Genomic DNA, 16,366 nt, shown 5'->3' with positions numbered 1-16,366 from the left:
CGTGACCCGGATTCGAACCGGGGTTGCTGCGGCCACAACGCAGAGTACTAACCACTATACGATCACGGCGAGCTACGATGAGCTGATGGAATTCTCACTGCAAAAACTCGACATGATGAATGGCACTAGACCTCAGCGGGGTACTGCTTTTTGTTTCTCTCTCATGGATAGTCAACGCGGAGGACACAGCCTGCACATTTCCATTCAAGAATCTGCCCGCGACCACCTTTTTCTTATTCTGGATTTTTTTTTTAACTGAGGTAACTTGCAACATAGCTGGTATTGATAGCACAATAGTGACATCTGGTGTATAAACTGATAAACTGCTACATGTGCTTCGCTAGGTCTTCTCTAGTTGGCAGATTTTGCAGGTGACGTTGCAGAGCTTCCTGTTTTGTAACGTGCCACACCGGGTTACCAATCAGCTCTGCCAAGCAGCATCGACCAAGTGGTATTTTAACTTTTTTTAAGGCACGACTAAGGTAACGCTTCGCTACAATACTGTGTGTCATTTGTGCTTAACTTGTGCATGTAAGCTATTGACGCTATGGCATTTTCTTATATTGTTTAAAATGTATACGTTGTTTTTGAAACTGTGTCGTCTTGTGGGTTTAAGAAATAAGTGCATGAATTTGACTCGATGCCCATAACGTCCTTATGTATCTATTTTAAACAGTTGTGTAAAATGTAAAGCACTTGTTACATTTGCCGGGGTTGCTGCGGCCACAACGCAGAGTACTAAACACTACGATCACGGCAAGCTACGACGAGCTGGTGGATTCAACACTGCAACAACAGGATATGTTGAACAGAACAAGACCTCAGCGGTGTACTGCTTTTTGTTCCTCTCTCATGGATAGTGAACGTGGAGGACACAGAGCCTGCACATTTCCATTCAAGAATCTGCTCACGACCACCTTTTCTTTTTGTCTTTCGGTATTTTGTAACTGAGGTAACTTGCTGCATACCTAGTATTGATAGCACAATAGTGACATCTGGTGTATAAACTGTTAAACTACTGGAGCCACTTGTGCTTCAGTAGGTCTTCTCTGGTTGGCTGATTTTGCTGGTGACGTTGCAGAGCTTCCCGTTTTGTAACGTGCCACACCGGGTTACCAAACAGCTCTGCCAAGCAGCATAGACCAAGTGGTATTTTTACTTTTTTTAAGGCACGATTAAGGTAATGCACAGCTGTGTATCATTTGTGCTTAACGTGTGCATGTAACTCCTTGACGCTGCGGCATTTCCTTATATTGTTAACAAATCTATACATTGTTTTTGCAACTGTGTCGTCTTGTGGGTCTAAGAAATAGGTGCATGCATTTGAGTAGATGCCCATAACGTCCAGATGTATGATCTATTTAAAACAATTATGTAAAATTTAAAGCACTTACTGTTACATTTGCTACTGTTCGAACCTGCATGTTATAATGCACTTTGTGTTAGACTTCAAGGAATCTAATATAGTCCACCCAGTTTAACTTTTGCACAAAATGTCTCTGGAAGAATGCCCATGTACGTCCTTTATGACTCATAGTGGAATACATTTAACAGAAATGTCTGCAATTGATGTGTCCACAGGTTCACAGGCATGGCTCATACATGTATTCACTGGTTCCGCAAGGGACTCAGATTGCACGACAACCCAGCACTGATGGCTGCTTTGAGGGACTGTAAGGAGTTGTACCCTGTGTTCATTCTGGACCCAAACCTCCATAACAACACCTGTGTGGGTATCAACCGCTGGAGGTTCCTCATCGGAGCCCTCAGGGATCTGGACTGCAGCCTCAGGAAACTCAACTCCAGGTAGAATCATAAGGATAACTTTCTCAAATATTGAATATCCATAAAGTTAGAAAACATAAATACGTATTGTTATATTGTGGTGTATTCAACTCCTCCAGGCTGTTTGTTGTGAGAGGGAAGCCTGAGGAAGTGTTCCCCAAGCTGTTTGACAAGTGGAAAGTAACAAAGTTGACCTATGAGTATGACACAGAGCCCTACAGTCTGAGCCGGGACAAAACAGTGACCACACTGGCCAAAGAACATGGAGTCGAAGTCATCTACAAGATCTCACACACTCTTTATGATATAGACAGGTATTACTCATGCCGAACATGTACGCATATTGATGCATTCCCACATTGCTTTCTTCCTTCACTTAAATCCTATCTAATTGTTACTACTCAACTGTTTTATTTCAGGGTTGTTTAACACTGCGGCATCATGCTGTTTGGATGGTGATTGTCTGTTATTGTTTGTCATGTTTCCATAGGATTATTGAGGAAAATAATGGGAAGGCTCCCCTTACTTATAACCGAATGCGGGCAATAGTGAAGACTCTTGGACCCCCTAAGAGACCCATCCCTGCTCCAATCATGGAAGATACAAAAGGTACTGCGAACAACACTAGATCATGCCAGTGATTTGTCATTATGTCTTTACAAAAAGTAAAAACTAAAACCAATTGGTTTAAACATTTATGAAAAGCTAACATACAAGTGTAAAACTTGAAGCAGTGGTTAATTGAAATATATCTATATATACAATACATACATACATACATACATACATACATACATATATCCTGTCACAGATGTGAAGACGCCTTGTTCTGAAAACGATGAAAAGAAATATGGTATCCCTACGCTGGAGGAGCTCGGCCAGGACGTGGCACCTCTTGGACAGGAGCAGTTCCCAGGAGGAGAACAGGAGGCTCTGAGGAGACTAGACGAACATATGCAAAGAACGGTATTTAACTCAACACACCTACTATGTCACTCTACACCATTGCAACTTACTTTTGACACACATGGAAATAACATTAATTGTGACGTGTTCTAAGAAAATCACATTGAATTTGAGAATTATTTTAAAACCAGCGTTAAAAAAGTAAATCCCCTGGCACAGAAAATGTAAATGTCCTGCCTTTAACTTATGTACCCTAGGGGTGGGAATCTTTGGGCACCTCACAATTCAATTATATACCGATTCAAATGGCAACTATTCGATTGTTATTGATGCATCTCAATGCAACAATTTTTTAATGGACATTCATGAGTGATAAAAAAAAATTACACCTATAAATCTGAGTTTAAAAAAAAAAAAAAATTAAGTCATTCCATGCTTAAGCCTTAATCATGCTTGTGAAAGTCACCTTCTCTCACAGTAATCTTCCACGTGAGAGGCTCAGTCATGTTTTAAAGGTAGAGAATTGGCTTCTTAGAACATGAAACATGAGGTGGTTGGATGGAATGTGATAAAGTAGATGAACAGCCTATGTGTCTCGCCAAATTATTTTATGTATGTCTTATTAGATAATTTGTGTATGTATACAAAACTTTTTTTTGTGTCCTTTTGGCTATTTTTGTGTATTTTTTTTCTGCACTCTTGCCTAAACTCTAAGATGTTATCCATTATTTCATCCTCTTTCAGTCACTCTGTTTCCTGATTTGTACTGATCCGTCTGGAGACAGTAACTTTAAAAAAAATCATTAACTTATCAATTGAATTGAGCATTGAATTGTTCTAGAGAAAATTGCAATGCTTCTAAAAATATTTTTTTTATTTTTTCACCCCTAATGCTCCCACTTATTTACATTGTTTCATCTGTTTTTGTTTTTCTTACTTTAGGGATGGGTGTGTGGCTTTGAGAAGCCGCAGACTTCTCCAAACTCTTTGAGCCCCAGCACCACTGTCCTTAGTCCATACGTCACTTTCGGCTGTCTGTCTGCACGCACCTTCTGGTGGAGGCTGACGGATGTCTATCAGGGGGTGAGTCTCACCATTGCAGTACAGTTTTTGTAGGTAGTGTCCTATGCTAAGAATAAGGCTACACAACTGATGTTCTAAAATGGTATAATCTCTCAATGTTTAATACATTTAAACAGAAACAAAAATAACCAAGATGTTGATATTTAAGCTATATTTAAAGGTAGGACATGTGTTACATATTGTTATATGGTCCCAACTTTAAAATTCTGTTAAAGCTTGACTTAGTCTGACTGTTGTGCATGTGTGACATTTGCAGAAGAAGCACTCAGATCCTCCAGTTTCCCTGCACGGTCAGCTTCTGTGGAGAGAGTTCTTCTACACCGCTAGTGTGGGTATCCCTAACTTTGACAAGATGGAAGGCAACCCTGTATGTACCCAGGTGGATTGGGACACAAACCCTGATTATCTGGCTGCATGGAGGGAGGTACGGAGTCCTTTTTATTATTTTTTTTTAATTTTAAATGGAAGTGATTGAAAATATGGGAAAGTACAGTGCTGCTCATGAGTATAGGAACCCCTGCTTAAGTTGACTAAAAAGAAGAATAAAAAAAAATCATCTTTTGGAACTTAATCTTAATCTTAATGCCTTAATTAAAAAATGAGGAAAAATCCAACCTTGAAGACACCAATTTCCTTAATGAATGAAAAATGTATCGTAAAAAAATAAATGTTCTTCCTTAAAATACAGGGGGCATGAGTATAGACACCCCGATGTTAAATTCCTATAGAAGACTGGATCCAGGATACTATGCATCCTGATAAAGTTCCCTTGGCCTTTGGAATTAAAATAACCCCCCATCTTCACATACCCTTCACCATACATAGAGATTGGCATGTTTTATTTCAGTTAGCCTAATAGCTGGTTTAATTTGCATTCAGAGATGATTTCATGGAAAGTACCCCATGCCAATCTCTATGTATGGTGAAGGGTATGATGATGATGATGAGGATGATGGAGGGTTATTTTAATGCCAAATGCCAAGGGAACTTTGTCGGGATGCATAGTATCCTGGATCCATGAAATAACTGGCCTTTAATAATAAGACTCTGCCTGCCTCTATTGAAATTTAACATAGGGGTGTCTCTACTCTTGCCCCCTGTATTTTAAGGAAGGACATTCATTTTTTAATGATACATTATCCATTCACAAAGAAAATTGGTGTCCTTAAAGGTTGGATTTTGTCCTAATTCTTTAATTAAGGCTTTTAAGATCATTTACCAAAAATTTTTAGTCAACTTAAGCAGGGGTTCCTATACTCGATCCTATACTATGAGCAGCACTGTATGCTGGAAGAATGGTCGTCATGATAATTCAGTAGCATTTCCAATTTCCTGTCATCGTGGATGTTGTGTATCCCCTTAAGGCTCGGACTGGTTTCCCCTTCATCGATGCCATCATGACTCAGTTGAGACAGGAGGGCTGGATCCACCACCTGGCCAGACATGCCGTTGCTTGTTTTCTCACCAGGGGAGATCTGTGGATCAGCTGGGAAGAAGGGCAGAAGGTGTGCAAATGAGCTTGCCTCTCATGTAGATTAATTTAAACCATCTAGCCCCACGGCACATATTTCCGCGTGGAGTTTACAGTATGTGGGAGACAGCGGCAATACAACAACTCACAATGTTTAGGTCTTGATGACATGGTTTAGCAAAAGTCAACCAGACTAACCTTAAATGGGCACCTGTTAGATTTGATATCTGCACAGCACTGCAACACCCTACAAAGTATAGATATAAATGACTAACTCTTGAACTCATCAAAGTAAGGTGGGTATAATTAGAATGCGGCTCACATCTACACTGTTTAATCATTGTCAAAGGATTTTTTTCACCATATTTTTAAGGAGCACTTCACCAATTTTACATAATTAAAGTCTGTTTACAATAAGTACAGCAATTTGAAAAATGTTTAGGCCTTGAGTAGGGTCAGTTGAGTCTGAAGACTAAGTTTGAAAATAAAAAAACATCTGCGGATGTGGAGTAAGAAAGAAGTGAGCTTACCAAACCTCTGCAGCCCACTCCTTATGTCTGAAAATCATCTCAGTTTCTGCTGCATCAGTTCATTTTCCAACTCAGCACTGCACACCAGTAACATTGTCTGACTCATAATGCACAATCTGTGGAGTACTCCTAACATTTTGTTTACTGCCCCTGAAGGTGTTTGAGGAGCTTTTATTGGATGGTGACTGGGCTCTGAATGCTGGAAACTGGCAATGGCTCTCAGCGAGTGCCTTCTTCCACCAGTTCTTCAGAGTCTACTCCCCTGTCGCATTTGGCAAGAAGACAGACAAAAATGGAGACTACATCAAGTAAGATCATAAACCTGATAATCTCAAGTTATCACAAATGTGCTATTTGAAATAACCTTGCCTCCTCTCTACTTTATAGAAAGTACCTTCCTCTTCTGAAGAAGTTCCCGTCCCAGTATATCTATGAGCCTTGGAAAGCTCCACGCAGTATCCAGCAGGCAGCAGGATGCATTGTGGGGCAGGACTACCCGCGTCCCATTGTTCAGCATGAAGTGATCAGCAAGAAGAACATCCAGAGGATGAAGTTAGCTTATGCCAAGAGAGCAGACCCTGCTGAATCGCCCAACAAATCACCCAGCAAAAAACAAGGTATTGCAAGAGACGTAAACCTGTATAAGAGGTTCATCTGCTCTGGATGCTAGTGATGTTTATAGAGAAGCATGCTTCTTTAATTCTTCTCTTTGTTTTCTACCTAGGTACAAAGCGCAAGGCTCCATCTGTCATTGACATGATGAGGAAGAAAGATAGAAAAAAGTAATAGTACACAGATGAATGCAAAGTAATAGGGTTATTGTGTGTGTGTGTGTATATATATATATATATATATATATATATATATATATATATATATATATATATATATATATATAATCTCTTTTTTTTCAGTCATATTGTCTCATTTATTTGTGCCAGCAGTCTACAATGTATAAATTTTTATTACAAACTATTTTTTATATTTTGAATTCTGTATATATTTTGCGTATCATTTAAATGCTTAAAAGTGATTTTTGTGCAACTACTCCGGTGCTAATATCAAATCCAATTTTGACAGTGCATACAAAATATGTTCAAGGTATTTGCAAGTAAGATTTTTTTTAAATGCCTATTTTATCAACAAAATATTGTCAGGGCTTGATTTCTGTTTTCAGTAGTTTTTCTTCCTTTTATAGTGAAACATCAAAAGGTATATTTTTTTGCATCTTAGAGCAGCAAATGGCCAAATTCAGTCCAAGCTGGTGGTATTTTTGGAGTTCTCACTGTTACCACTAGAGGACACTGTAATTACAACTGCTGAAAAAACTATCACTTTGTCATGCAAGTACATCATTTTTTGTTTGATTTAAGTTTAATAGGCTTTAATCAGAGTTTTAGAATGTTTATGGCGATTTTGTGAACACTTAGCAGCATTGTTAAAAACTGAGCAACGGTTTATGATGTGCACAGAAAATGACACAAAGAATGATGCTTCAACCCTTTAAGAGCAATAAAATTAGTGATATTGGTTTGAATAATTTTATGATATATATATATATATATACTGTATACATTACCTTACTTCTTCAGGTTGCAGTGATTCAATTGAAAATGATTTTCTTAGTGTCTTCATTCGAAAATGTTGAATTAAGAACAGGCTAACTTTATCCTATTCATCATAATGGCCATCAGCCCCTGTCTAATCAGGAGTATGCGGCAATGCTAACTAACGCTCATTGGACAATATAGGCAGCATACTGTATGTTGACAGTCTGTGCATGTGATTGGTAGTGTGTGAGCAATGATGATGTGTGTGTGTGTGTGTGGGGCACACAGCTGTCCTTGGAGTGCAAGTCTTCTCCTGTTTCTGCTTCCTTGGAGCTGCCACTGGTATGAATATCTAGAAGGTGATGTCACAACCTCAACAGCGAGCCAGACGGCGGTACAAAGCCAAGCTCGGTTTCCACAGAGACTTGTCAAACATCAAAACAATCTGCTGTCCAACTGTGCATGCGCATGTGGGTCTTTGCGGGTACTTCTCCCACCAGGGCTCTGAACAACTGCCTCAACTTTAATCACTTAGTTAATTACAGATGTATTTGATATTTTCTGAGACCTGATCTTAATTTCAGTATGTATTCTGCAGTTGTGGCCCTTTAAACATGTAAAGTTGGCCCCAGGCCCAGAAAGATTCATTCATCGGTGATCAAAATCCCATTAATAGCCACCTCCATCCCTATGTGTCCACTGGTTTGCCCCCACTCCCTCTCCGTCTATGTCGACACCTAACAACTCACACCATCTTGGATCTGTGTGCTGTAATACCCCAATTGGATTAGAACAGCCTGTTCCCATGCAGCTGGTGTTTCATGTAGCTTGAATAGTAGTGATTTACCTCAGGAGTTTATTTGCTCCACTGGTAGCAACACTAAACAATTAATTCCTGCTTTCTACAAAACCAAGTTTGATAGAAGAATAGCTATCAAAAAGATCCCGCCTTAACATTTTACAAACCACTGGCCATGATAATAGGGCAAGCACTATTTAAAGTTCACTTGGAGCATAATTTGTGAGAAATGCTTTTTATTATCTAAAATTAAAATAATATGAATGCACTCAACCACTTTATTAGCCAACCGACCCAAAGAGGAGACTCTTAATATTGACACTCACTCATTTAGGAGCTGGGTTTATCACCTTATCAAACATTTTCTGAAGAATACCAGAACATAAGTGGACAAGCCCATGTTACCTATTCTAATTTCATGTTTTGATGTTAGCTGGATGGAGACTTTTGCTACGTCAGTCATCACGTGTACCTGTTGTGAGGCTACTTTACCTGATGAGAAATTACAGACAGCACCTGTTCATAACAAAAATGTTTAATTGCACAGAAACATGAAACATTAAACTTAATTGACATTTTTTGTGTGCTGACATTGTGTGTGAGTCAAGGGGCATAATGGTTTGCTGGAGGCTGAATGCAGGTGTTCTCCAATGGCCAGTTTACACTAAAACTAACAAAAAGCACCTAATTTCTGCTAAAAGTTTGCAATTTTCTCTTTAAGTCATATTGATAACATAACCAGAGAAAGCGAGGGAAAAGAGGAAGTTGTGAGTGAAAGGTTCATGCGCTTATGCTGAAAGGTCACTATTTATTGGACGTTTATGGAGGTGGTGAATAAATGCCACAGTGAAACTGAAGTGCTGACAGTTGTCCAACCTGCATCATGCTTCTTACCTTTTGGTCTATCCCTATCACACACACACCCTCAACAACAATCATCAAGACCCGGGCTTGTCCATTACCACTCTGGTTCTAATAACTGATTATAACAATTTACATTTGCCCCGCAGTGACTTGCTTCTGTTTCTGACTGTGCACAGTCATGTTTGCAAAAGACAGATAATGCTATCGACCAAGCCAGAGGTAGTAATCTCAAAGAGCATCATCTGTAGCCCCTCTATAAATCTGCCAGACTTAGCTAAGACAGGATTTTGCAATGGCCTTGCAATGTTAAAATCTTGCCACTGACCCCAACTGAATTCCGATTTGTAGAGTATTTTTTAAAACATTGATGTAATGATCTTTTTTATGGAAAGGAGGCATGATGTTACATGGGTTGCCAAAATACATGGAAATAAAACTTAAAGGAAAAGTTTCCTTTGGATATCAAAGAAGCAAAGGTTAAAGAATCTTTTTTTCTTCTGTTTTTTTAACACGACTTCTGGTCAACACCATAATTGCACATTTTTCTGTGTCTTAATCAGCATTAGAAAGTCTCCCTTCAGCTATCAACAGTTAGGTAACATGTTTGGGGGTATTCACTGTCAAATTGACTCACACAACACTCTCCCAGCCTCTGTTTCCACATCCTACTGTGCTTTGATCTCTCTGTACACACCTTGTCCAGAATATCCACGTCATGCTGAGGCAGCTGTGTTTCCAGCCCCTACACAGAGGACTGGCAACCTTACAGTACATGTCTATCACTGCAGGGTGCATGTTTGTGTGTGTGTGTGTGTAGGGTGTGTTTGTCTATGGGAATCACTAATGAAATCCATTCTGCAAGGCCATACTTTGTGTCCATTTTGGGGGGTTAGAGGTCCTTCATTGTGAAATCTGTTACTTTTCTTTTAATTGTTTCTCTTATTTTGAAATAAGTTCTTCAGTAAATCTTGGTTTTTAAGTTGAGTGGGTCACATCCCCGGCAGGAAAAGTGGAAAATGTGGGAGTTACGGTGGACCATGATGGATGGATGGATGAAACAAAAACAAAATGTAAATAGCTGAACAGAGGGAGCATTGGCATGCGTACTATGATGAGTGTATTTGGTAACAAGAGAACATTTGGATTAATATCTTTGATCTTGATTTAGGGAGAACACTGAGGAAACCGTAAATCATAGTAGTGGTGCCAGTTCCGGCCAGAAGTCACATTTTTAAATGAATCATGTTAAACCAAACCAACACATCCTGTGAAGTACAGAACATTTAAAATTAAAATGCTAATAACTCATTTGTGTGTATGATAGAAAGACTGTGGTACGTGTGTGTGTGTGTGTGTGCATACTTGTGTGCAGATAAGAACCCATAGCTATTTGGCAGTCAGTGGGATCTGCCTATATAAGGCTGTTCTATTCCTACTGCTTCTCCTCTGGGGATCCAATGCAATTGTCGCTCACAGGACAATGCATGCCAGAGAGCCTGGTAGGTTTCACCATCTTATATTTCATTATACTATAAAAATGTTTTTTTTGTTTATTAAAAACTCCATATAACTATAAAGAACATATGGGGGGGGTCATTGTAACTCTACACTTTCATGTTTGGAAAGTAACCCTGCGTGTCTGAAAGACTAAGCGAATGTACTGCTCATATAAATGGACTTAAAAGTGAATGCGTCATTCTCCTGATTGACAGGCTCATAGGATTCTTTACTACATTCTGTACACAGAGCTAAAAAGTTTGAAGAGAAGATTAGCCAACTTCTGACCACAAGTGGTCCCTCTCTTCTTTGAGCACATAATAATGGTAATCACTTGGAAACAAAATGGAGAAAATTACCATCACCCTGTTTTTGTTAAATCCTCTCTTCCTATTTAGAGAACCACCAAACCTGGGATGACCTTGTATTTTTACATGTATGTTGGGCATGGATTTTTCTACTTCAGAAGGATTTGACTTGTTAGATCTTGTTAGGCATATTGTGTTTTGTAAAATAAATGGTCCATAGACAAGTTTTGGAAAGTGTGATGTGTTCTTGTGCCTATTTGCAGGCCAACTATAAATAGTCGAGCAGCTTACGCATGCTCTTGTTTGATTGGAAATTGCAGTGCCTTAAGTCAGTGCTGTGGGGTATCCGTCAAGGAAGGAGAGAAACTTGTGAATGGTGAGTTAACTTTATTAAATAAACTTCTGAAATTTTGTTTATGTAAATATTGAATAGAGCAGCTGTCCAAATAGGACGGTTTTTACAGAGCATCTCTTGCTGATGTTTGCGTTTTTAATCTCAAACTAAAGAAAAACACTTTATGAAAGTATACATTTCATTACAATTTTATGTAGTATAACTTCCTGTTGTCTGTGCTTTCGTGTTTTTAACTCCTTGTTCTCTTTCATATCTCAATAATTTCTCCTCAAAGCCAAAAGAAAAGTGACAACACATACTTTTTTTCTCTGAAGAACTTTTCCCCCTTCTGATTGTTCCTTTTTTGGGGTGAATAATGGGTTCACGGAGGACGACGACACGCTCCTCTTCTTGCAATGGAAGATCCAGCAATGGGGATAATACCAGCGGGAGTAGCCGACCTAGTGGCTGCAGCTACCTCTCTAACGTGAGGCCAGAGAACAGGTACAGATTCAACACTAACCCGCTGTGCTCTGCTCCAGTAACTGTTAAAAAACTCTGCAGAGACCATGTTGGTTCGACATCAGGATTTTTCCCAAACCTGGGACAGACCCGGGTGGCACACTATTATTTTGTTTGTTGCCATGGTCACTAGAGTTTAAATAAACTGTTGATTAAGAGCAGCATCTCAGTTACACACCACAGGCCCCATTTCACATCAAGCAATACACTAACAGCTTCTACATGGAAATATTGGCTACACATTATTGGCATGGAAATATTCCTACATGGAACAGGCAGTGTTGACCACATGGGTTCCCCTCTCTACTGATACCTTAGTTCTCAGGTAGAGGCTACAAAGACTGTTTTGAGATGATGATAATAATAAAAAATAAATAAAAATAAATGCATATATGTATATATGTATTTATTTCTAGCCTGTGGAAAAGGGCAGCCTTTACATTAACTTTACAAAAACAATCAGCTCCCTGTTTTTTAAGAAAACTGCACATTTGATTCTTTGTCATCCTTTGTCATCCTTTGTTGGCGTTTAACAAGACTATTGCCAGTGTAGTTTACTCCATAACAATGTGCGATGTCACTGCAAAGTGATATGTATGGATCGTTTTGTGGGAATGGATCAGATATTGTTTCTATCAGGAATTAGGACAAACACTATGAGCACCCACAAACAAACTGAAATAATGAACAGGAAATGTAAGACACGATTTCCTGCAACACTGAAACAGTTGTAGCTTAAAAACGAAACTAGAACTAAAACATTTTGTTGTAATCATCAAATCTTCAACAAGATAAATAGTAGTATAGTTCATGTTGCAAGCCATACTGTGTAGAGTATATATTTTAAGTGTGACTGTATTTAGTACAACTGTCTTCCTTTCTTTGCTTAATCAGGAGTAACATGCAGTGAAGTGTAACAGTAACTGTGCACTGATCCAACACTGAAATGGATGTCAACACCAGACATAGAGCAACTGTATACAAGCAGCACGGTTATGCTCTTATAACATGCATGAAAGCCAACATTAATTAGAATTAACAAATGTGAGTTGATGTTTCATCCACATTTTTACATGAAATGATGTGTTATTATTCTTGAACCATTATAGTTATGTTGATGTTGATGTTTCATTTTTATAATTAATGTCATATGGACTGATTAGACCTCTTTAAGGACACGCTAAAAAGCTATTTATACTGAACTTCAGAAGTCAAAGATCACAAGAATGCTTTTGTTTATGTGTGGTCTGTACAAAAAAGAATGTTTAACATTTTTCTGTTTTCGTTGTCTCTTTTGAGAACCAGATAACACCTAATAAGGACCAATCTTAGCCTAAATTCAGACTTGCCTTTGGTGACCAAATCAGCACACTTAGAGACGTCTTCTTTTCCCTCACTTCTCAATCATTACATGCTACTGTGGCTTCACCCAACCCCCAACACAATTTTCCCAATTTTGGGTTGTCTTATCCCAACAACAGCCAAGCTGGGTGGCGAGCTGACTCAAGACATTTGTTAACATCTTTTTGAAAACTATGAAATTATCAGCGCTTTAATGTAAAGGATGTCATCTAGAGGCAATGGAGGCAAGGTCTTAAGACAAAAAACACATCTGGAAAATGGTTTGTTTTCTTCAACTTCAACCTCCGTTAACGGCTGCAATTTTTTAATTCAGACAACCTTATCCTGTACATAATGGCTGCAAATAATTATGCTCTGTGTGGAAACTGATCATCTACACAAAACAATAATCCAGTGTGTTTGGAATGATGCTTTAATTGCAAAAACAACTCAAGTGACCAGCTCCATTGTTTTGCAAAGGAGCACACTCTGCAGCATGATGGCCCAGTTAACTGAGGAAAGACAGCCCTCCTTTGAAACTACCCTCAAGTCAAAAGCTGTGTCTGAGAATTGCAACGTGAAGTTCTCTTGTGTGGTTACAGGTAAACACGGCTTCAACACTTTGCAAGACCATAAATCAGATGTTTGTTAACTAATGAAAATGTATTACAGGGACACAAAACACATGTTTTACCTCGATAAACACCTGGTTTCATGCATCTTCAGCATCTGGAAAATGTTAAGAAAGTCTACAAGACAAATTCTTTTTCAATTTGATAACTGTATTCTTCTGTACAGCACTTTTGTCAACTTTGGTTGTTTTAAAATGCTTTAAAAATAAAGATTGATGGATTGATATTTACAATGCAGTGAAGCAATCGTGAACTAAACTGCTACCTCTTGTAGATACAGATTGCATGCCTTGATATACAGATTTTTGTCTTATCCTTTTTTTTTTCTATATTTTTCAGGATACCCTACTCCTCAAGTTACTTGGTATAAGGATGATATGCAGTTAGACAGATACTGTGGACTGCCTAAATATGAAATATTCCGCAATGGACAAAACTATTCCCTGCACGTTTACAAGTATGTATGTTTGGAAACACTGAAATGATATTTAACTGCAGTTGTTCTACCAAGATCAAAACTGTAGAAGCCTGTAAAAACTTTAAGAGATTTGAATGACTACACAGCAAAGGGCAATCTGATGGATGCAACAAACCCAATAGTATATTATCTCAATCTTTTTGTTTTGAAGTAGTCCAAAATACTAAAAGGGTCCCTTGACATTCTTGACCAAATTAAGTAAACCTAATAATAAACAGCTTATGCCCTAAGCACACAGCAGTTTTACATTGTCAGCAATGTTTACTTTTGGTTTTATCAGGGATTTTGCTCAATGTCATTTTAATCAATGCAACTTAAATTGGGTTCTCTTTGCAGTTGCACAGTGGAGGATGCAGCAATATACCAGGTCTCAGCCAGCAACAATAAAGGTATTGTGTCCTGCTCTGGGGTCCTGGAGGTGGGTGAAATGAACGAGTTTAAGATCCACCAGCGCTACTTTGCCAAGCTCAAACAAAAGGCAGAGAACAGACGCAGGGAAGCGGAAGGTAAAGAAAACCAGGAGCCAATACGAACCATCAGTCCAGACCGCACGCAGAGGAAACGCCGCTCCACAATGGAGGCCTTTCTCAGCACACCAAGCTCCATGGAGGACGAGGCCAATGAGCAGAGACTTCAGGCTGTAGCGGTAGAGACTGTGGCCCGGTTACAGAAGGCAGCTGTGGAAGAGGTGGAGGAAAAGCCTGTCCCCATCGCTAATGGAGCTGTGTCTAATGTAATTAATGGACAAACCTTCAGTGAAATTGGTATCAAGAAAGGGACATATATATTTGACTCTGCCCAGAAGAGTTTTACTGCTCACCAACCCAAAACTCCCTTTGTCAAAAAGAAGATAAAAATTTCCAGCAGTACACCAGAAGAGCAGGTATCTGAGGAGAAGAGACCAATAAGTGAGACCTTAACCTCCGTAGCTATAGCCTGCACAGAGTCAGAAAACTCTGAGGGGAATTCGGAAGAGTTTATGGAAGTAGAGAACACTGATAGTTCATCAGTTGTGGTTTCAAACTGCAGGAACATGAAAGAACAACATCAGAAAGCGGAAACAGAGGAAGCATTGCTAGCTAAAAGGCCTTTAAAGAATGAAAACATACGTGTTGAGGTAGCTGTGCCTCCACAGAAGGAACAGCTTACTGTTTCAGTACCCCCAACTGCTCTTAAATCTACAAGTCAAAAGACAGAAACTGAAGGTAAAAAAGCTGCAAAGCATGAGAATAAAGGTGGGAGCAAAGATACAGAACAAAATTTGGAAACGCAGAACCAAAATCCTCACTTAACCTCAAACGAAGGACAGTCAATTGCTGCAACAGAACCTCAACAATCCCTGTGCATAGTCAAAGGGAACATTTCTAAAACAGAACATGTTACAGTCATGGATGTTGGCGAGAAGTCAAAGACATCCACAGGTGGATGTTTACCCCAAGGAGAGCCGGTGAATCCACCGTGTGAAAACAGGAATGCTTTACCTCAGTGTCCACGTAAACAGCCTGGAGATCAGCTGTCTAAGAAGGAAACAAGCCCTTGCCAAAACAATCTGTCTGTGTCTGCCCTGCTGGATGAGGTGAGCAGAAAGCCTTTGCATTAGTTCATGAGTTATTTTGCTGCCAACACAGGCCTCATCAGTAACACAAGCATCCTAGAGCTATTTATAGCCTTTATTCAAGTCAAGTTTATTCAAGTATGCCCCGCTGTGTGACAAGAATTAAATGACGTACATGTTGACAGATTGTGCAATAGGTAGATTAATGCGGTGCAGTTGATTTGTTGGTTCTAAGGGAGAGTTGCATTATTTCTTAGGATATAAATGTAACATTATATTTGTTAAATTTGGAACTCTGAAAATACTTGTATGTGGACTAAGCAGATTTTCTCTAAAGTTTGACATTTTGAGAAATACATTGTTCGCTTTCCAGATGAGAAGATCTTTACCACTGTTGAGCCAACTGTTCTGAAGGTGCTGACGTTTTTTTTTCTCTCAGACTACTTAAATCCAAATATGCTAAAAGGTTATTATAAGGCTTTTAACCAACATTGCCACAATTATACTGCCTACCACATTTTTAATTAAATTGGATATAACATGTTACTTAGTGAGCTTCAGAGGTTTTGGTAGATAGATTTTTTACATTTGGACAGAGACAAGTTAGCTGTTTCCTCCTGTTTCAAGTGCTAGGCTAAACTACTTAGGGCTACAGCTGCTGGCTGTAGCCTTAGACCATATTTATATATAAATGTATATATATTTATATAT

The 16,366-nt window shown here is 39.0% G+C and overlaps 2 protein-coding genes and 1 non-coding gene across 5 annotated transcripts in view; 2 read left to right on the top strand and 1 right to left on the bottom strand.

Moving 5' to 3' along the window:
- trnah-gug lies at positions 1-69 on the bottom strand. The gene has a single exon. It is a non-coding gene; the product is annotated as a tRNA-His (tRNA).
- A 347-nt stretch (positions 70-416) lies between these two features.
- cry5 (cryptochrome circadian regulator 5) lies at positions 417-6,601 on the top strand. Of its 2 annotated transcripts, none has more exons than XM_034869444.1 (11): positions 417-482; positions 1,582-1,806; positions 1,905-2,099; positions 2,276-2,394; positions 2,597-2,751; positions 3,634-3,774; positions 4,031-4,198; positions 5,139-5,279; positions 5,932-6,083; positions 6,163-6,392; positions 6,500-6,601. In XM_034869444.1, the coding sequence occupies exons 2-11, from the start codon at positions 1,592-1,594 to the stop codon at positions 6,559-6,561; spliced, it is 1,578 nt and encodes a 525-aa protein (XP_034725335.1). In that variant the 5' UTR covers positions 417-482; positions 1,582-1,591; the 3' UTR covers positions 6,562-6,601. The 2 variants fall into 2 exon arrangements, with proteins under 2 accessions (XP_034725335.1, XP_034724528.1); XM_034868637.1 differs by lacking the exon at positions 417-482 and adding an exon at positions 1,065-1,180.
- A 3,825-nt stretch (positions 6,602-10,426) lies between these two features.
- Positions 10,427-16,366, top strand: part of LOC117946679 (alpha-protein kinase 3-like) — a 13,288-nt gene continuing 7,348 nt past the window's right edge. The window contains exons 1-6 of one of the 2 annotated variants that reach the window (XM_034874966.1): positions 10,427-10,487; positions 11,057-11,169; positions 11,423-11,631; positions 13,471-13,592; positions 13,962-14,079; positions 14,437-15,676. In XM_034874966.1, coding sequence (XP_034730857.1) covers positions 11,504-11,631; positions 13,471-13,592; positions 13,962-14,079; positions 14,437-15,676 — 1,608 coding nt within the window. In that variant the 5' untranslated portion in view covers positions 10,427-10,487; positions 11,057-11,169; positions 11,423-11,503. The remainder of the gene's footprint in view (positions 10,488-11,056; positions 11,170-11,422; positions 11,632-13,470; positions 13,593-13,961; positions 14,080-14,436; positions 15,677-16,366) is intronic. The other variant, XM_034874974.1, reaches the window with a different exon arrangement.

This window comes from Etheostoma cragini, chromosome 1, assembly GCF_013103735.1.
Source record: "Etheostoma cragini isolate CJK2018 chromosome 1, CSU_Ecrag_1.0, whole genome shotgun sequence".
In the NCBI taxonomy this organism is placed as follows: Eukaryota; Metazoa; Chordata; class Actinopteri; order Perciformes; family Percidae; genus Etheostoma; species Etheostoma cragini.
This window is presented reverse-complemented; position numbering and strand designations above follow the sequence as displayed.

Excerpts from the sequence above, each read along its gene's own strand:
- cry5 (XM_034869444.1), top strand. The coding sequence starts at position 1,592 with ATGGCTCATACATGTATTCACTGGTTCCGCAAGGGACTCAGATTGCAC. Across the intron at positions 2,752-3,633 it reads ACGAACATATGCAAAGAACG|GGATGGGTGTGTGGCTTTGA; the intron begins GTATTTAACTCA and ends TTCTTACTTTAG. Across the intron at positions 6,084-6,162 it reads AAAAATGGAGACTACATCAA|AAAGTACCTTCCTCTTCTGA; the intron begins GTAAGATCATAA and ends TCTACTTTATAG.